General features: G+C 51.1%; 9 protein-coding genes across 9 annotated transcripts; 1 reads left to right on the top strand and 8 right to left on the bottom strand.

Moving 5' to 3' along the window:
• Positions 1 to 556: 556 nt before the first annotated feature.
• On the bottom strand, positions 557 to 2,019 carry BO87DRAFT_375060 (U2-type spliceosomal complex subunit CWC24). Its single transcript, XM_025622940.1, has 2 exons — positions 1,188 to 2,019; positions 557 to 1,094 (listed from the first exon to the last, which is right to left on the bottom strand). The coding sequence occupies exons 1-2, from the start codon at positions 1,775 to 1,777 to the stop codon at positions 665 to 667; spliced, it is 1,020 nt and encodes a 339-aa protein (XP_025481526.1). The 5' UTR covers positions 1,778 to 2,019; the 3' UTR covers positions 557 to 664.
• Positions 2,020 to 2,776: 757 nt separating this feature from the next.
• On the top strand, positions 2,777 to 4,331 carry BO87DRAFT_375059 (Annexin). The gene has a single exon (XM_025622939.1). It carries the CDS (start codon positions 2,866 to 2,868, stop codon positions 4,087 to 4,089), a length of 1,224 nt encoding a protein of 407 aa, XP_025481525.1. The 5' UTR covers positions 2,777 to 2,865; the 3' UTR covers positions 4,090 to 4,331.
• A 293-nt stretch (positions 4,332 to 4,624) lies between these two features.
• On the bottom strand, positions 4,625 to 7,913 carry BO87DRAFT_355483 (SH3 domain protein). The gene is made up of 2 exons (XM_025621339.1): positions 7,796 to 7,913; positions 4,625 to 7,536 (listed from the first exon to the last, which is right to left on the bottom strand). The coding sequence occupies exons 1-2, from the start codon at positions 7,856 to 7,858 to the stop codon at positions 4,765 to 4,767; spliced, it is 2,835 nt and encodes a 944-aa protein (XP_025481524.1). The 5' UTR covers positions 7,859 to 7,913; the 3' UTR covers positions 4,625 to 4,764.
• Positions 7,914 to 8,034: 121 nt separating this feature from the next.
• On the bottom strand, positions 8,035 to 9,896 carry BO87DRAFT_375056 (putative mitochondrial carrier protein). The gene is made up of 2 exons (XM_025622938.1): positions 9,583 to 9,896; positions 8,035 to 9,489 (listed from the first exon to the last, which is right to left on the bottom strand). The coding sequence occupies exons 1-2, from the start codon at positions 9,616 to 9,618 to the stop codon at positions 8,152 to 8,154; spliced, it is 1,374 nt and encodes a 457-aa protein (XP_025481523.1). The 5' UTR covers positions 9,619 to 9,896; the 3' UTR covers positions 8,035 to 8,151.
• Positions 9,897 to 10,047: 151 nt separating this feature from the next.
• On the bottom strand, positions 10,048 to 11,376 carry BO87DRAFT_375054 (histone H4). Its single transcript, XM_025622937.1, has 2 exons — positions 11,005 to 11,376; positions 10,048 to 10,759 (listed from the first exon to the last, which is right to left on the bottom strand). Exons 1-2 carry the CDS (start codon positions 11,012 to 11,014, stop codon positions 10,458 to 10,460), a joined length of 312 nt encoding a protein of 103 aa, XP_025481522.1. The 5' UTR covers positions 11,015 to 11,376; the 3' UTR covers positions 10,048 to 10,457.
• An 855-nt stretch (positions 11,377 to 12,231) lies between these two features.
• BO87DRAFT_16148 (protein phosphatase regulator GAC1) lies at positions 12,232 to 14,964 on the bottom strand. Its single transcript, XM_025618251.1, has 2 exons — positions 14,810 to 14,964; positions 12,232 to 14,662 (listed from the first exon to the last, which is right to left on the bottom strand). Exon 2 carries the CDS (start codon positions 14,515 to 14,517, stop codon positions 12,400 to 12,402), a length of 2,118 nt encoding a protein of 705 aa, XP_025481521.1. The 5' UTR covers positions 14,518 to 14,662; positions 14,810 to 14,964; the 3' UTR covers positions 12,232 to 12,399.
• Positions 14,965 to 15,604: 640 nt separating this feature from the next.
• On the bottom strand, positions 15,605 to 16,574 carry BO87DRAFT_15988 (uncharacterized protein). Its single transcript, XM_025618236.1, has one exon. The coding sequence runs from the start codon at positions 16,338 to 16,340 to the stop codon at positions 15,855 to 15,857; it is 486 nt and encodes a 161-aa protein (XP_025481520.1). The 5' UTR covers positions 16,341 to 16,574; the 3' UTR covers positions 15,605 to 15,854.
• A 90-nt stretch (positions 16,575 to 16,664) lies between these two features.
• Positions 16,665 to 17,048, bottom strand: BO87DRAFT_375052 (uncharacterized protein). Its single transcript, XM_025622936.1, has one exon. It carries the CDS (start codon positions 16,981 to 16,983, stop codon positions 16,810 to 16,812), a length of 174 nt encoding a protein of 57 aa, XP_025481519.1. The 5' UTR covers positions 16,984 to 17,048; the 3' UTR covers positions 16,665 to 16,809.
• A 568-nt stretch (positions 17,049 to 17,616) lies between these two features.
• On the bottom strand, positions 17,617 to 17,915 carry BO87DRAFT_375051 (uncharacterized protein). Its single transcript, XM_025622935.1, has one exon. It carries the CDS (start codon positions 17,795 to 17,797, stop codon positions 17,636 to 17,638), a length of 162 nt encoding a protein of 53 aa, XP_025481518.1. The 5' UTR covers positions 17,798 to 17,915; the 3' UTR covers positions 17,617 to 17,635.
• Between the last annotated feature and the right edge of the window lie 32 nt (positions 17,916 to 17,947).

Here is a 17,947-nt window from a genome sequence, read left to right as displayed (position 1 = left end):
TCCAGCATGTCCAAAATTAACTCTCAATTACTCACACCTGATATCATTCCGATTTCCGAAGCAAGAAGTGGCCACACGTCGACGTTCCCCATGAGAGCGTTTAGGGCACAATTAGCGCCTCGGAGTGGATCGGAGCATACGTATGGCCCCCCCACTATCCCCTCAGCCTTGGGAAGGTTGATGTACATTATCAGTTTATTCTACTGTTGTTCGAGAAGAAATCTAGAGGCTAAGCCACATCGTCGTTTGGGAGACTGCTCGCTGACGTGTTGCTTATCTGTTCTGCATACATGCAGGTGTCAACCCACAAAGATTGCCACATTGCTGGGCTGAACATGTCAATGGTATCGAGTAGCAGGAGTTCGAAAGCTTCCGGGTATAAATTTATCCGGTTGGCTTCGCCTCAAACAAGTTTGTCAGGAGGTCACGGTACTGGTTAAGGGGGAGGAGCAACAACTCCTGTGAACGGGTCCACCGAGATTACCCGTGCATTAAATTCCGAGGGTTAAGCCTACGAAATATGGAGTCACAACACGAAGCATAATGTCAACAAGAGCACTTAATAGGATATATGTAGAAGGTGTCTGTCAGTGTGAAGGCGCTCTCAGAGCGTCCTGCTAACATTCCCTAGATCCGGAACATTTGATATCTATGTACATGCATCTCATTCCTCGTCTTCCTCGTCGCTCACTTCTTCACCAGCTTCAATAGCCTCCTGTCTCCTCTTCGCCGCAAGTTCCCTCTTCCTCTCTAGAAGCTTCTTCAATCTCTTAGCCGTACTGAATAATCCATTCGTGGCGGATCCACAGGCTGCACAGCTTGGATCCTTCCTGTACCTTTGCAGAGCACACTGCTCGCAGAAGTAATGACCGCATTTCGTGACGATAGGCTCCCTGTATGGCCCCTTGCATATGAAACAGGCAAACGGAATGTCTTCCAGCATAGCCTCTTCATCATCATCCTTGTTCTCCGTCGTTGTCCGGTCGGCACTCGCGACCACTGTTCCCTTCAATTGTTTGCCCTTGGTGACGGTCTCCCATTCTCGATCAAGTTCCCATCCTTGTTTGTAGTCGCTTCGATCGTGAAGGAATTTACTATACAATGATGGTTAGCATACGTTTCAAGAAGAGGGTATCCCTGTCAGGTGGCAAATATGTCTGTCAAGGGTAAGGGGTGATGACACTTACCAGTTATCACCGAAACCACAGAACCCAGTCTGCTTGTAATCCTTGCACACATCCGGTGAGTAATCTGTCACCGTTATGGTACGGATATTGGTCGCCGCCTTGATCGGTCCAAATGACCTGTTTGGCGCATTCGGATTCTTCTTAATGAACGATGTCTGGTTCGCCAGTCCCTTATATGTGCCATCCGGCATCTGCGGCTCACTCGAGGTAGCTTGAGCTTTAGACGAACGCGCATCCTTAGAATCCTCGTCGAACCAGTCGACATGTTTTGTGGCGTCGTTTGTATCTGCGAGCTGGACTTTGCCATCACCAGTGGCGGTGGTCGCAGGTTCCCGATCGACAGGCTTGGTGGTGGCGGATGAAGCAGAGACGACCCCAGCACCCTTGTTCTTTCTGCGCTTTATCCGGTGACCAGATTCGTCTTCAGAGGAGGAAAAGTCGGAAGAATCGTCGACTTGCGATACGGGAGGCGGTGCTGGTCTTTTGCGGATGTTCTGACTGGCCTTTGCGCCACGCTTTTTGAAAGTGACAACCGGTGGTTGAGGGTCTGCAGCAGCAGCTGCTGCATTCTCGTTTGTCGCCTCAGCCATTGTGATAAGAGCGACGGGTCTGCGACGGGGATTCGTGAGTTGATGCGAGTTGAGAAATGACCAAGCACATCAAGGACGCGATAAACGTGATGCGCCCGGATCATGTGATGATAAGATAGAGTTGTCGCTCACGTGATTATACATCTGCTGATGTCATCATCGAAGACGCGCGAAACTTCCTGAGTAACTTCTCATTATCAATTGAAAAAAATGAAGTTTCGTACACCGAGGACCAAATCCGCTAATTACCGTGTTTGCCTAGTGAGCGCCTTCAGCAGAGTTTATGCCCGGCGTCATGGCGCAGGTGCGTCAGCCTTGTGCTGCGCCACGGCAGGTGCCACCGAACTGGTGGTGAAGCGCAGATCATGTGTTTCCAGCATAAACTTGACGAATGCCGGGTGATTGGAATCGCAGATGAATGAAGTTTCTCCGAGCAATTGCTCATGACAGTTGCCTGATTGGTTGCGATCATCATGACTTGATGCTTGACTATTGAGAGTGAGAAAAAGTAAAAGACCAAAAAGGCAGCAAAATTAAAAAAGATTTGCTCGATCTCGGGATCGAACCAAGGGTCCCGTGGGTTGTAGCCTTAACCACTGGGCCAATGGAGCACAACCAAGGTAAATCGGTGTTACTGCCGCATGCCCGACCATAGTAGTTAGCACTCAGTCCAGTATGAGTAAGTAGCATATCAAACCAGGGTAGTCCCTGCCTGCTTGACATGAACTTGGTGGATCCTGCTAAACTCTTCCGATCCCACGGTTCCTTCCCAAACTGGGGACCTTCGAAGAGGCGGTGCTCATCATGACTTCGCTCCGCCTCTGTTCGCGGAATAAATACCCTGGCCCTCTCCTCTCCCTGAAGCTTCCTCTTCCTTCTTAGTAACAGATAGATTCTCCTCTATTCCTATACCATCATGTATCCCCATCAGAACCGTATGTGATGCCCCACAATTGTCCCCGCGTTCCTGCATCATGCTGATCAAGCCCTTCATCACAGGCCCTCCATATCCTCAATTTACTGGCCCGCCGCAGGGCTACGGTCAACAACAGAACCCACCACCATTTCCTCCTCAGAACCAGCACCACATGGCCTCTCCACCTTACCCGAATCAGCCTGGCTACCCTCCCTACGGCGCTCCACACCCTAATCAGCCTCCATATCCTCATACCCCGCAAGGCGCTCCTCCAGGTCGACCAGATATGTACCATGGGGGTCCACAAGGATATTCGCAAGGCTTGCCTCCTCCACAGGGCGCTCCTCATGGGCCTCCTCAAGGCATGCCTCATGGATCGTTCGGTGCGGCACCTCCCTTGCCACCACACCCTCAATCTTATCCCCCGCTTGCGTCCGTGCCATCATTGGGTTACGTTCGGGGTCAGCAAGCAAACGGGGACTTCCGACCCCAAGCCGATCAGCTTCGTCGCGCAATGAAAGGCTTCGGGACAGACGAGAAGACCCTGATTCAGGTTCTCGCCAAGCTAGATCCTCTCCAAATGGCCGCCGTACGATCCACCTACACACACCACATCCGTCGAGATCTCTACAAGGATGTCAAAGGCGAGACAAGCGGCTACTTTCGTCGGGGTCTCCTAGCTATCATTGATGGCCCGTTACAGTACGATGTGGCCTGCGCCAGGGAAGCTGTCGAAGGCATTGGGACGAAGGAATGGCTTCTCAACGACATCCTTCTATCCCGGTCTAATGCTGACATGAACGCCATAAAGGCTGCTTATCACCAGACATACCACCGCGCTCTCGAAAAGGACGTTGAAGATGACTTGTCATTCAAAACCCGGAACTTGTTTACCCTGGTACTTCGCGCCTCTCGACACGAGGAATCAGCCCCATTAGACCCGCAACTCATCGAAGCAGAAGCCAAGTCCCTTCACCAAGCAACGGCGGCGCGAATGGTCAACAACGTTGATGAAGTATGTGGTATCATAGCCAGGGCCTCCGATAACGAGCTCCGTGCCCTCAATCATGCGTTCTATAATCGTTACAACATTCAATTGACCAAGCACATCGAGAAAGAGTTTTCCGGGCACATGAAGGATGCACTGCTGCATATGCTTGGGGCTGCGTTGGATCCGGCCATGCACGACGCTGAGCAGCTCGAAGACTGCATGAAGGGAATGGGAACCAAGGACGAGAAATTGGTGACAAGAGTGGTCCGCCTACACTGGGCGCCTGGGCATTTGGACCAGGTGAGACGGGCATATCGCCATCGGTTCCATAAAGATCTTATCGAGCGGGTCAGGGGGGAGACCAGCGGTGATTACCAGCGACTGATGGTTGCTTTATTGCAGTAGCCGTACTTGCTATCGCTTTCTTAATGTTCACTCGACGAAACAGCCATGACTTACGACTGGGCAGGGTATGGTATGGTGCGGCTGGGTCTGTTTCTGCATTGTCGTTATGGGCGATGATAGACTGGGCTGGATGGCTACCTCTCTTTGCCTTATTTAGTTTACTGAATTGCGATGATTATCATCAACGCGGGTTAATCTTACTTAGCTAGTTCTTTTCATCAATGAAACCAACAAGATTGATTGCAATCTGTGAAGCTAGCATATCATCATATTCATCTTAAATCTGTATTTTTTGGGCCTCACACAGGAAACAACAAGACGAGTACTACACTAAATACACAAACCTCTCAGATAAGTTATATAGATACATACATCCAAGCTAATCCATCTACTCAGAGCATCTACAAAAGCACTAATATCTCATACCTTTTTTCTTAATCATTGACCTATTCATTCATTCATTCTTCATAAAAAAGTAACAACAACATCATATACTACATACAAACATAAGTCATGAAAACATATCATCATCAGTCAGTCAGTCAGTCAGCCAGTAAACTCGTAAAAAATCACGCAGCAAAAGAAAACAAAACAAACGACAAATTCAATCAACAGCATAATTTAAACCGGAACTGCCACCATCACCATCACCACCACCGTCATCATAATCACCAATCAAACCACCTCCCCCGCAACAAACACATGCGCCCCCGGAAACAACCCCGTCAATCCCGCATAACACCCCCAGTACCAATCATCATTGATATTCTCTGCCTCGGTGATTTCCGCTCCGCGCGGGAACATCAGTTCATCTTTGACTCCGTCTTCGGGGTACCATGACCATAGGGCATGGACGACTAGGCCGACGCCGCCGTCGGGTGGGTAGCGGCGGGTGCCGGCCGTCGTTGTCGTAGAATTTGTTGGGGATGAAATTTGTGAGGATATAGCTGGACTGGATATAGTAAATGGGGAAGATGTGGTGATGGTGGGTGTGCTTGGTTCGGAGGAGCGGTCACGATCACGATCACGATCACGGTCACCGATAGTCCAAGGTCTAATCCGAGAGGCCTTTTTGCGGCGCTCGGAGCCCTCTTTCCAGCTCCAGTCGCCGGAGCCGACTTCAGGGGAGGCGATGGTGGAGTTGGAAGTGGAGATGGTGGTGATTGGGGAGGCGGTTGGAGATGGGGGCTGGATGAGGTGGTCGTCGTTGAGGGCACGGCCGCCTACGAGGTCGCGGAGGATGACGCGGCGTTGGCCTTCTTCGTGGTCTTCGAAGCCGATCACGGCCATGCGGTGGCCTTTCAGGCAGCGGCGCCAGCCATTGTGGCCGTTTTCTTTACGGATTTTGCCGATGGCCACAAGACGGAGGTAGCAGTTGGTGCAGATATCGTAGTCGCCGTTGTTGCATTGGAGGCAGTGGAAGCGCGGGGTGGAGTCGGGGATGGGGTGCGTGCAGATGTCGCAGTTTGTTGCGATGGAGAGGATCTTGTACGTTTCAAGAGATGGGGAGGGGGTGTTGTCAGTTGCGGTTGCGGTTGGAGTTGAGTTGTTGTCGGGTGGTATGCGGCAGATGGGGAGGAGGGCATGGGTGCAGCATCGTCCTTGGTTCACGCAGCGGTTACAGAAGCCCCAGTCGCCTTCGTTGCATTGGTCGCACTTCCAGTAGCAGTCGTTCGCTGGGGATTGGCAGCTGTCGCAGAAGAAGCCGGTTGTGAGTCTTTGGGCTGGGTCGTCGGTGGTCATAACTCGTCCGTCTCGGTCGGGACGGTAGGCTATGTCTGGTGCCCGACGGTACTTGCACGACTGCAGGATGTGCTGCTGGGAGCTGCTGCGAAGTGGCGAGGGATGGCCACTTGAAGAAGCGATAATACGTTCAAAGTCCGCCTCTGCGGATTTGGCAAAGCCTGCCCATTCGAGACACCCTTCACCGGTGCGATAGCATCTCAAGCACAGGTGGTATCCGCCATCATTGCATTTGGGACATTTCTTGTGTAAATCGTATTGTATCTTCTCCTTGCCACATCGACTGCAATAAATAGACGGTTCGCTGAACATGATAGCGGAGCGAGGCGCATTGGACCGGGACGAAGATGGTCGAGATCGCGCCTCTGATCTGCCTGTCCCTCCCACCTCTGCTACCAAGGAACTGCTCGCAGGCACAACCATTCCCGGACTCGCTGGCCAGGAACCGGAGTGTGTGTTCTGCTCAGGAGCTGCAACCACCCGTGGTGAATCGATGGATAATCTACCAGGAGCTCGTCGGATGGCACGTTCCCTAGCTCCTTCCACCCATATATTCGGTGTGCTCTGCTCAGATGCCGTGGCACGTCGAGAGCGCGGCGACGAATCCGTTCTGACTCGGCCAGCCTGCGAATTTCGGGGACGGTCAGTAACCACGTCACTAGACGATCGCGCTGCAGGCCTCAGCGTGACCTCCGACGAAGAAGCAGGATTCGCAGGCACCGGTGACGTTCGCCGACGGCTGCTGCCCTGATCCGACAACCGCCTCTGATGACCCGGAGTCCCATTTCGTGCGACGAGCGGATCAAGTAGATGCGGTCTCGACACAGGAGGATTCCGGCTAGTCTCATCTTGCGTAGGATTTTCCTGTGGTCTCTGCGTAGAATGCGAGCGAGCCCGAGCCCGTGACGACGTCTGATTCGTCTCCCGCGCCTCCAACCGTTGCTGCGAGCGAGAGCGCAATCTATGCCTCCGACGATACGCATCAGCGATGCGCTCACTAAGCTCCTCTTCCTGCGCCGGACCCAAATTGTCGAAGTCGATATCATCCAACAGCCCCTCCTCCAGAATCTGCCGTAGAATCTGATCCTGTATCGTCTCGGTATCCGACAAACTCAACAACGACCGCAAACTAGACTGATGCTCTATGCGTCTATTGCGCTCCGCAGCAGTCTCCCCCTGCCGTCGCCGCGCAGCACGCTCCTCTTCTCGCCGTCGTTGTCGCGCCCCATCCACCTCAGCACTCGATTCCGTGCGACGAGTCCGCGACGACTGCCTCGACCGATGACCAGTAGTAGCACTAGCATTCCTCGACCGAACCCGGCTTTCCTGCAAACTCAATTCCCTTACCTCCTCCAACAACCTCCGATCCTCGTCATCCGAAACATCACCCCTCCGATCCGCCGACGACAAAACAGGGAACACCGAATCACCATGTTTGTATCTCTGCGCAATCTCCTCCTTCTCCTCCGCCGACTTATCCCGATCAGGACTGGCCGCCAGGACCATATCCAGTAACGTAGTAACGGTAGCATTCGGGCGGGTTTCACGGACCACCGCGCGACAGGACGGACAAGTGAAGCGGACGGAAGATGACGACCGGGCGCGGGAGGCTTGTGCAGAGAACCATTCTTTGAGACAGGAGCCGCAGAAGGTGTGCAGGCAGTCGAGGAGGGTGAGAGGCTGGTATAGCAGATCCGTGCAGATCTGGGGTCGGAGGGGGGAGAGTTAGCCGGTGAACTTTAATAAACTGCACAGAAACAATCCGAGGATTTATCTTGCTGCTTCTGGTCTGTCTAGCATCTACTGGGAATAATTTTCGGCCAGTTATTTCGCTAGTCGATCAAGGCGAAGCAAGGGACGGTGAGATATTTCGTGGGCGGGGGAGTCGCAGACCGCATTCCGCACATCATCTCCTTCCCCCCACACTACTACTTTCTGGATGGATGATGATGGATTTACTTACCGAGCAGGTGAGTTCTTTCTCCAGGTCCCCTAGACCGGGACCGGAATGGGGGTCGGTCGACATGGGGTATGCTGGTTGGAGAAGAGTTGTTAGATAGATTTGTTGGATGTCATAAAAGGGAGGAAAGGAAGAGAAAGAGATGAAGAGAAGTAGGAGTAAAAGGTAATTGACAGGGCGAGTAAACAGGCGGTGGTTGGAGAGCGAATCAATCGATCGGGCGTCCCGCGGGTCGATCGCGGCTCGGATCCACTAAAGAAACCAAGTTCATTCATTACCCATACTAGTTAACATTCTACAACACCAAGTAAGTTATCGCTAAATAATATAACAAGATACACGACTACTCTGCTATTCACTCAGTCCTTGCCATATCCCTCCTTCTCCCAAAACCAATGATACAGACTCTTCGCACTACCATCATCTTCAACATAATCTCCCACCATCTCCGCCGTTTCGTTCGAATCCGCCAAATCACTGGAAGTCATATCCACCGTCACACCCCCAGCCTGGTGACTCAGGACTTCTTCCGTGCCACTCCGTGTTCTCTCGGCCAAATCACGAGCTCCCTCACGAGCAGCATCAGCAAACTCCTCCGCCTGTTCGCGAGCCCGCTGAAGCAGTTCCTCCGGGGTCGGATACCTCCGAAGCGCAATGAGCAGCAGATAATAACTCTTCACAATAGCCGAATACACCGCATCCTTCGCGAGCATCGTAAACCCATGTGAAAAGAACCCCTTGAGCACCTCCCCAGGAAGTCCAGCATAAAGCGCAGCAACACCCTCAGTGCGCGCAATCGCAGCCACATTACTAACAATCGCCGGCATCAACGACACCCCTTCATCTTCCTTCTTTTCTCCATCAGCTCCCACCGTAATCCGACTCCCCGCAACCTGCGCCCGTGTCTTCGCCATCGAAAACGGATAAGTCACCGACGAAGCAATCGACTTGCTAACAGCCGCCAAGAAGAACGTCGCCACAGCAGACGGTCTCTTCTGTCGCTGACTCCTCGGCAGCAACGCATACTTCAACACAGCGTTCAGAAAGAACGTAATCGATGGATTCAGCGTGAGTATCAACGAAGCCGAATACCCCGACCAGAACCCCCGTAGTCCCTTCTCAGCCCTAATCCGCGCCGCAATCTCCTTCGTACTCCCACCACCAACATCCTTAGCCGTCTGCTTCCTCGCCACAATATTCGCCAACGGCGTCGTAAACAACTTGGCAAACGCCCCCGCCAAAACCCCCACCGCTAACTCATCCAGCACCGGTAAAACAGTATGTTTGCTGCGGCGCGTATTCCCAAACCGGGCGCGTATCCTCCGCTGACGAAAGAACTCGTACGCAAGGAAGAAGAGAAATGAATCCGCAACGGACTTTATCGTATCCTGTGCTAGACCCGTGTAGAAACTGGCGATTCCTTCCTCGGCGTAGATTTTGCGTGCTGCGTCGAGGACGCTGGTATATTCGGCGTCCGACTTAGATTCCTCCGACTTTGTACCCCTTCGCACTTTCTGCGTTTGCAATCGCGCAACGATCAAACTCAATGGATATGTCGCGACGTTGGAGAGTGCGGAGCCGACTGCTCCCGCGACGGCATTGCCCAGCGCTGGAAGTGCAGGCCCGCTGAGAGCGGCGCGCTTCCAGTCGAGGTTCGGTTGGGGTTCTTCGTAGCGGTGGTAGAGCTGGAAGGAATCCTTTCATATCGTTATTATCGTTAGCATTCTTCATATCCTGTCCATCCCCTAAAGAATAGAAGAATCATTAATGTCATCATTCAATGACCTTACCAGCTCCGAATCATACTCCACCTTGTACTCCGACATGTTGATTCTACTCGGCCCAAGGAATCTCCAAGTAGATAGTGACTGTGTTTCAGAGAAGATAGACGAGAAATGAGGGAGAGAGGGAGAGAAGATGATCTACGAGGAATGTGCAGATTGACGGTTATTTAGTCAAGTGACTGACCGGATAGGACAATCAACGCAGGATGGCTAGTGAGAAGATGCATGTCGTGTGTGCATCAGACCACCCAGTCTTGCACATCACCCGAATACTAACTAGTAGGTAGTAGGCAGGCAGGTACAGTGATATATGATATGATGTGATGGATGCTTGTGCCGACCGAGGTAAGTTCTCTCTTACTGTGCTACCGAATGCTTCCAGGCCCTTACGTCATGTGGGAGGTGGCCTGTGCGGGGGTGCATGTGATCGGATGATTTTCTTCCTACAGATTCCAGAACAATTTGGTATGAGAAAGACTTCCAGTTACGATGTCTGTGCTATATAGACATATTACGGCTGAAAAAGCAAATAGCAAAAATAAGTATCAACGATCATTCACGTGATATTTCGTCCATCAAGCCTCGAAGGGCCGTCTAGATACAATGATTTCGAATCCATCCATCCGATCCCATTAACAAGAAAATAAGCAAGTTGTAAGAGTATCAAACCCGTGGACATAATCCATTCCAATTGTAGAAAAAAGAACCCCAGTTATCCCAAACCCCAATACCGTAACGAGTCAAAAGAAATAGCCCCCAGAAATCAGAAATAGAATGTACGGCGGATCCTGCCGGTCTAGTCCACAATCCAGTCGAAGGTTCACAACCAGAGAGACGACAAACACCAGCGCAACGATCCCTTCCGAGTGGTTGAAAACAATTTAACCACCGAAACCGTACAGGGTGCGGCCCTGGCGCTTGAGGGCGTAGACAACGTCGAGGGAGGTGACGGTCTTGCGCTTGGCGTGCTCAGTGTAGGTGACGGCATCACGGATGACGGACTCGAGGAAGGACTTGAGGACACCACGGGTCTCTTCGTAGATCATGGCGGAGATACGCTTGACACCACCACGGCGAGCGAGACGGCGGATAGCGGGCTTGGTGATACCCTGGATGTTGTCACGCAAGATCTTGCGGTGACGCTTGGCGCCACCCTTGCCGAGACCTTTGCCTCCTTTTCCGCCTGTGAGAGAATGTTAGTACATGTTGAGTGATACTATGTTTAATTAAGTAAAGGAGGTATGTGAGGGTGGAGTGAAGATCAGATGGAATCTTGGACACGACGCGTGGGCGTGACAGGTACGCGGTCACGTGTTGCCAGGGGTGCATCATCAAGATCATCCAAGATCATCACCACCATCCTAACCCGAGAGTAGGGAACGACGAGGAACTAATAGCTGAAGCAAGAAAAGAAGGTTAAATACTTACGTCCAGTCATATTGCTGAGATGAGATTAATTAATTGGAAGAAGTATGAGATGGAAGGTTGATGGAAAGTGGTGGGTGGTTTGGCGTGACGCGTTGCGGGCCGGTCGCTGAGAGGAAGAAAAGAGTCGAGAGAGAGCGAAAGAAGGTGGCGGAGAAGGAGGAGCCACCGGTTTATATAGGTTTCGCGGTGCGGGCGGCAAGCGAGAGCGTGATCTCGCTGCTTTGCCCCTTGGAGTGAATGACTAAGCCCCAGAGGGTGATCTGGAAGGGTCAAAAGCAATGGAGAAGCCTGATTGGCGGGCCGCGGGGGTAAAAAAGGGCGTTATGAACGACCGCTTTCGAGGTGGTGATTTTGCGGGTTGCGGGTTGGCGCTGTTCCCGCTGGGGACCAACTTCTGCTGCTGCCCGCGCGGCTCAGGCCGTAAGGCGGCGGGTCCGTCACGTGAGGCTTGGCGGCCGGATGTCACTTCCTCGCCATATACGCTGTACAACATACATGGATTCTACTCTCTACATTGGTGGCAAACTTGCATCTCTCGCAATCTAATTCGTTGTATTGTGTACCATTGCATAATCTGGATAGCAGCTACACGCGCTTCACGAACCCCCCCTGGAGCACAGCAATTCGAATAAAAATGAGAACCCATGCACCACCCACCCTTAGCAAAACTTGGAGAAATCATGAGCGTAGAGAAAGAATTAAGACATAAGGTACAGGAAACAGAATAATCCATACTCCAAACACCATACAGAAGCTCATCATGGACGGAAGTAGATGACGAAAAACAATGATGCAAATGCGTTAGACCACTTCAATGCGAACACTTTTCCTTGCTTCGCCTCCTCGCTTCCCTGGAAATGCTGCGCAGGAACCTACCATGCATCCCATCCACTCAGCAAAGGTAGCCCCGGTAAATAACGCTGACAAAAATAACTGCAAAGGAAAGATACAAGACATCAAATCGTAATCGTTACTGTAGCAAAATCGTAGCCGCGCCCCAATGTATTGGAAAAAGCCCCCCTGTGTTGTATAGGTAGGAAACAATGCACCTCCCAGCATAACGTCAGATCCCGCGGTTTATAATACATCGCAAAGGATCCTCGTAAATACTTAGGCGGGCGCATCAACAAAAGTCGAGTCGAAGATGGGAACGAGGCGGCTTCATGGACACCAGGTGAGCAGGTCGGGTTGACAACTGCACTGTCGTTTAAGAGTTTCAAGTCATGCTTGATAGCCTTCAGAAAGCTTATCCCCACTGGGGTAAAAAGAGAAAGAGGGAAAAAGAAAATTTCGTGTTTTCCATCGACGGAGGGACACAGAGACATGTAGAAAGCAAAGGACGTTCGCGTTGTGATCTCGTAGGCGGCGGGGTCTAAAGCGCTTATGCATCTTCGTTCATCCTTGGATGATAGCAGGTGTCTGCGTATCCTTCATAAAACTGTTTTGCATAGGCTGAAGATATGGATATCCGACATGGTTCGGTGACGACGGAGCGGCAGGGGAGTGTCGAGAATCACCACCATAAACCCCATCCATGGGAGGAGATGAGCAGGGAGACACCGAGCTGGAACTGCTACTAGACCCCGTCCGGGTTTCATAGTCCGGACTTCCCGTGACGGGACCCACTGCACCACTTGGGTAATTCATCGATCCGGATCCGAAGAAGCAGTATTTATCAACCAACTCTTTATAAACCGACGACTCGCGATGCGGCTTGCCAGAAACGATGGTAGAGGGTTTATGGTGGTCTGAGGACCCTGGTTGCTGGCTACCTCTGCTAGGCAAAGGCGCGTTCTCCTCCTTGTGGCTTGCTTTCTGTTCCGACGAATGGCCGCGACTATCATGCGACGGGAGTTTCGATTTTGCTCGAGCTGTCAATGTCGTGCGATCGTGGGTAGGTTTGGTCCGCATGGCTGCCGACAAGGAGGCTTCGAAATCGTAACGATTTCCAAAGACCTGATGGTTCTGCTTATCGCGACGTATCGGAGCCACCATTTCAACATCATGCGGATCATCATCACCCAAATGTTCCTTCTTGCCATTCGTTGGTGGGTTGCCGAACGAGATGTACTTGTCCATCTCAGACAGGGCATCAAATGAAGGCGGCATTGAGTGAGGGCGACTGTTGGATCCAGCAAAGCTCCTGCTCCTAGGCAAATTCGTACGAGGACGTGCGGAGGGAGGAGCACGGGCCTGGGGCATTTCTTTTTGTACCCTGCGAAAGTTGACTTGATAATTTTGTGAGTTGTTGTTGTCCCAGTACTCCTCTCCAGCGACATTGTAGCGAATGCACACAAACATGGTTTTCCTCTCCAAATTTGCTTGGTCATCCAGCCGGATGCTGAAAGCAAACCTGTCATAGCCATCCTGAGTAGGCTTCCGTCGGGGGTCATCATTGTACTCGGCTGAGACTTCAGAAACAGTCTTCCAATGATCGAGAGTAAAGCGAGCAGCAACGTGCTTGTGGAAAGCCAGGTTGGCAACCCCAACGACGCCGATCATGGTGTTTTTATCCGAAGACAAGTGCAGGCGTTCCAATCGAACGCGTTGCTTAGCCCGAGAAGGGCTGTCTTTAGGAAAGTTCGACAGACCAAGCTCCCATTCAAAAGCGGGCATGTCCCGATGACCCTTCTTGAACGGAAACTCCTCTGCTGCGTCATAGTCTTCCGCTGGCGATGTGTCTGCACTTACGGCTTGAGGCTTATCCAATTGCAGGAAATGACGGATATGTTCCAGCTGAGCGTCGAAGTGAACCGCCTTTGCGTAAGTTGGAGTCCCCGGCATGCTAGATGGGCGCCGCCGAGCCGAAGGTGGGCGAAGAGCTGGCCTCACCAGTTCCCCAGACTTCTTGCGGACCATAGGGTGCCTGACCGGGGGCTCGTCATCTCTGTCACTTTCTTCTGGAGAGCTAGTCAAAGCCTCCTCCTGTCTACGGTCAATTGAGGTTTCTGTAACCGATCGAGAGTGGGATATCTTGCGGGCCTCTCTGGAGAGGGGCGGCCGTGGAGGTTGAACAGGGCCACCAGCAATGGCTGCCATGCTCGATGAGGACTGCACCTCCGACAGCTGTCTCTCCGGCGAGGACACTCGTCTCTGCTCAATGGACCTCACAGCAGCCTCCAATTTCTTCAGCTGGAGCCCGTCCTGGGATGGGTATGACACCGCTTCATCACTTGAATTGCTGGCAGATTCGGGAGGTGAGATTAGAGCCCCAGGAGGGATGACAGCATCACTTATGGGAGGCGGCGACGTTCGAATACTGGCATGAGGGTCGTTGACATGATCCACTTTGATATGACCTTCGGGCTCTGGAAAGACAAAGACCTTGCTACTTGAAGGGCTTCGTCGGTGCCTTCGCACATATGAGGTGGAAGAATACGAGCGAGGCAGATGCTGGCGTTGATGGTGAGAGACGACAGCGGTGGGAGAGCTAGGACAGGATTGTGGAGTGAGTTCAGAGTGTTCAATGTGCTGCGCAGAAGGCGACGTCTTCAACGGCGCAGTGTATGGCATCCGGCCGGGAGTGCTTGTGTAAGCAGACACAAGAGTGGGCAATGAGGTGGAAAGTAAGATCGACAGGGTGGTGAAGCTCGTTTCAGGAAAGGTCTTTATGAACAGAAGGCTTCTGGTCCTGAAAAACGGCGTCTGTTGATATATTCTAGTTTCCCCACGTTAGCCAGAGTGTGGAGGCGGCGCCTGGAAACGATATCAAACAGTGGCGAGGATGATGAGCAGCAGCAGCAGCAGCATTGCCTCCACATGGGCGATCATATCAAGAAAAGGGAAGATGGAGGGCCGATGTTACAAATCATGCCAGACGGTCGGTAAAAGAAGGAGAGGAAAGTGGTGTGACTGGGAGGTCAGGGTGTTCCAGGGTATCAGAAGGAGCGTTGGAGGCAAAGCCGGGGGCGGAGGGCGGATGCAGCCAACAGGGTGTTACGAGACAAGAGATCCCGGGCAGTGGCACAGATGAGAGCAACGATCAAGATCCCAGACTCACAAATCATCGCTGGGATTTGCATTGGAGGCAGTTTAGGGAAGAATAGTAGCCATGCGATAAGAGGTATTCACGAAATGAAAAGCACGAGGTCGACTCGACGAATACACTCACCTTGCGGACTCGACATCTAGTATGAACTGAACGTGGAAGGAACTACAAACATGAAAGAAAAGAATAGGAGGGACAGAGAAGACAAATAAGAAGCTGGGCAGTGTGTCGAACAGCCGAGCAGGGAGTAGTTTCCAGCACAGTGAAGAGGAATTAGATACAAAGAAGTTCGTGGTGAATCGAAAGAGAAACGGGCGATGGATGGATGGGTAATGGAGTATATGAGGTGACGGAGTGGAGAAGAGAGCAAAATATTAGGGTAAGCCGCACTTGACGGGGAAAGAAAGAAAAAAAATGAATTAATTTGAAAAAGGGAAAAAAAAAAAAAAAAAAAGAAAAAGAAGAAGAAGAAGAAAATCCAAAAGAGAAAATAAGCATGGAAGTTGGAAAAGAAAAATAAAATAAATCCCAAAGGAAAAGAACCTCTCAGGAATGATATTGATAAGGGAGCTCGGACGTCAAGAATCGAAGGCAAGGAAAATTCGGTACGTCCTGGTAAAGTTGGTAACCTTCAGCCAGGGAGGGGCAAAGAAACAGAAGGGAAAATCCACTGCTCGGATTTCCCCTCTCCGTCACTTTCTACTTGCTTTTCCCCTGAAGGTGTTTAGTGAAGAGCAGGAGGTCTGTTCACCTTGATTCATTTCCTTATTTTTTTTTCTTCTATTTATTTATTTAATTCTGTATTTTAATTTATTTATTTTGTTATCAGAGATTGACCCCCCTCTTGTATTTCTCTAGTCTTTCATGCTTCAGTTAGGGAGGGATGGGGAAGGGGGGGAATGTTTCGTGATGACGACCGTTGGAAAGGAAAAAAAAAAAGACAAGCAGAAGAAGAAGATTCCCTGCCGCGTTGCCGCCGTACCCGGAACAGGACGGAGGGCAATGAGAGGATGATGATGGCGGCGGGCGGAGGTGGTATTAGCGGTAAATACGGGTGCTGGGACGCTACTAACCAACTTAAAATAGGCGATCGAACGGTCTGGGACTGGAGACGATCCCTCGCCGGCCAGTCAGTGCGTTCCGGCCCGGTGGGTCCTTGGTAAAGCGATATCTCGGTCCTGCCTGTAGAAAGTGTCGTATGTCGAACTGTCTGGTAGCAAATTGGTTCCATCATGGAGGGTGGTGATTGTCTGATTGACTGAGTTGACAAATTGAAACCCTGCCCGGCTTTTTCGCCTCTCCGATCGCATTCTTGCCCGGCCGGTACCTTGGACCCGGATGGCATCATTGGCTGCTTATCTTCCTATCATATTCTCTCCTCGGGCCTCATGGAGGTGAGAAACTGAGGACAATCAATATCAATGAATGCTACCATCGTAGTAGAACAACCATGGATTGTTTTGCATATATAAGACACAGACCCATGCGATAGATGAATAGAATGATGGAAAAGCACCTAATCAGTCCACAGTACATGTGGCTCAAGGTGGAGGCCAGGTGATCTTCAAGGCTGCATGTCCGGAGTATTCCAGTCCACTTTGTCTCTGTCGGTATGTGTGTAACGATGTATGTGCTACTTTAGTATGATGTACGTGCTCACTAGGAATGCCCAGGATCAAGGCATACGTGCATCCTTCCGGTCTTTTCCCTTGATGTCGCCATACAAATCCATCACCTCCTTTATGATACCATTGATTTTAATTTATTTTTTTTCTATTACTTTTCCCCCTTCCCACTCCGCCATTCCCTCATACTATCTACAAACTTGAAACAGACCCCATCTCTAGTACTACGTAGTAGCCGCTGGTGATCCTTTCTGGAGGATATGTTTTTCTTATCAGGAGATGATTAGTTGACTTGATCTGTTCCATGGAAGTAGTTATCTCACCGATAAGCCAAGTTTGGTCCTGAAGCCGTCCCCGACCGAACATGTTCAGCAGTAAGAGTAGGTAGACAACTACTAGTCAGTAGTAGTAAGTCTAGGTACGTCCGACCGTGCGGTTTTACGTATGGCAACCATGGTCCCCACCCCCAGCTTTCTTTCTCCCTCTCACCCACTCTTCTTCCTCTTTGTTTCATCCCAATTTCTCTGGTTTCTTTTCCCTCCATTTCTTCTACCTTACGGGATGTTTCCAGTCTTTCAGGCCCTCCCGTAGCGCCAGTCTAAATTTGCCACCGCCCAACCAACGGGACCGGAAGTGGTTATTCACTAAGGAGGCCTGGACGGTCTAGAGGCGGAAATGTTGGGGAGGCTAGTGAGTATCCAGCTAGTACTGAAGTCAAGTCTGTCAGTTAGTCATATCTGTGGGTGGTTGCGATCGGTCGGTCTATTAACTACTAACCACCCCAACTCCACTGAATATGTCTGACCCAAAGTAATCTGAGGATATATTAACCTACGTTGGTTGACTAGTGGGGTTTAGTTTAGTACGATTATAATTATAACCTCGCCTGAGAATACAGTGGGTTTGTTGGCTGATGCGCAACCTACATAGGACGCACATTAGTAGAGCGTAACGCCAGGGGGGTGAGGGTGGGTTGCGGATGCAGACCTGTCCCTTTGCTTTGTCAGTGCACGCACGTTCACACACACACACTCTCTCTCTCTCTCTTGTCTTGTCTTGTCCTGCAACATCCCATGTTTTGCTTGCTTTTCTTGAGACACACTTGTGCTCTTCGCACGAGGGTTGGTCGATCACCATCTTCTCCGCCTTTCATACTTTGGAGGATAGACATTCTAGACATTCTAGACTGTCTCCTGTTTCTTTGCTTTTTTTCTTCTTCCTTTCACCGGGGCGGGTCCTCCCAAAAAAATGCGTTTTTGTAAGATGTCTGCATTGCAATGCTCATATTTTATGATGAAAAGTGACCAATTTTCGGCCACATTGGTCGACT

This window comes from Aspergillus neoniger (genome assembly GCF_003184625.1).
Source record: "Aspergillus neoniger CBS 115656 unplaced genomic scaffold BO87scaffold_10, whole genome shotgun sequence".
Lineage (NCBI taxonomy): Eukaryota > Fungi > Ascomycota > Eurotiomycetes > Eurotiales > Aspergillaceae > Aspergillus > Aspergillus neoniger.
Note: the sequence above shows the minus strand (reverse complement) of the source record. Positions and strands in the feature narration are given on the sequence as shown.

Excerpts from the sequence above, each read along its gene's own strand:
- BO87DRAFT_375051 (XM_025622935.1), bottom strand. The coding sequence starts at position 17,797 with ATGTCTAGAATGTCTATCCTCCAAAGTATGAAAGGCGGAGAAGATGGT.
- BO87DRAFT_15988 (XM_025618236.1), bottom strand. The coding sequence starts at position 16,340 with ATGATGCCATCCGGGTCCAAGGTACCGGCCGGGCAAGAATGCGATCGG.
- BO87DRAFT_16148 (XM_025618251.1), bottom strand. The coding sequence starts at position 14,517 with ATGCCATACACTGCGCCGTTGAAGACGTCGCCTTCTGCGCAGCACATT.
- BO87DRAFT_375059 (XM_025622939.1), top strand. The coding sequence starts at position 2,866 with ATGGCCTCTCCACCTTACCCGAATCAGCCTGGCTACCCTCCCTACGGC.
- BO87DRAFT_375056 (XM_025622938.1), bottom strand. The coding sequence starts at position 9,618 with ATGTCGGAGTACAAGGTGGAGTATGATTCGGAGCTG. Across the intron at positions 9,490-9,582 it reads TGGAGTATGATTCGGAGCTG|GATTCCTTCCAGCTCTACCA; the intron begins GTAAGGTCATTG and ends ACGATATGAAAG.
- BO87DRAFT_355483 (XM_025621339.1), bottom strand. The coding sequence starts at position 7,858 with ATGTCGACCGACCCCCATTCCGGTCCCGGTCTAGGGGACCTGGAGAAA. Across the intron at positions 7,537-7,795 it reads AGAAAGAACTCACCTGCTCG|ATCTGCACGGATCTGCTATA; the intron begins GTAAGTAAATCC and ends CTCCGACCCCAG.
- BO87DRAFT_375060 (XM_025622940.1), bottom strand. The coding sequence starts at position 1,777 with ATGGCTGAGGCGACAAACGAGAATGCAGCAGCTGCTGCTGCAGACCCT. Across the intron at positions 1,095-1,187 it reads TGTGGTTTCGGTGATAACTG|TAAATTCCTTCACGATCGAA; the intron begins GTAAGTGTCATC and ends ATCATTGTATAG.
- BO87DRAFT_375052 (XM_025622936.1), bottom strand. The coding sequence starts at position 16,983 with ATGTTCGGTCGGGGACGGCTTCAGGACCAAACTTGGCTTATCGGTGAG.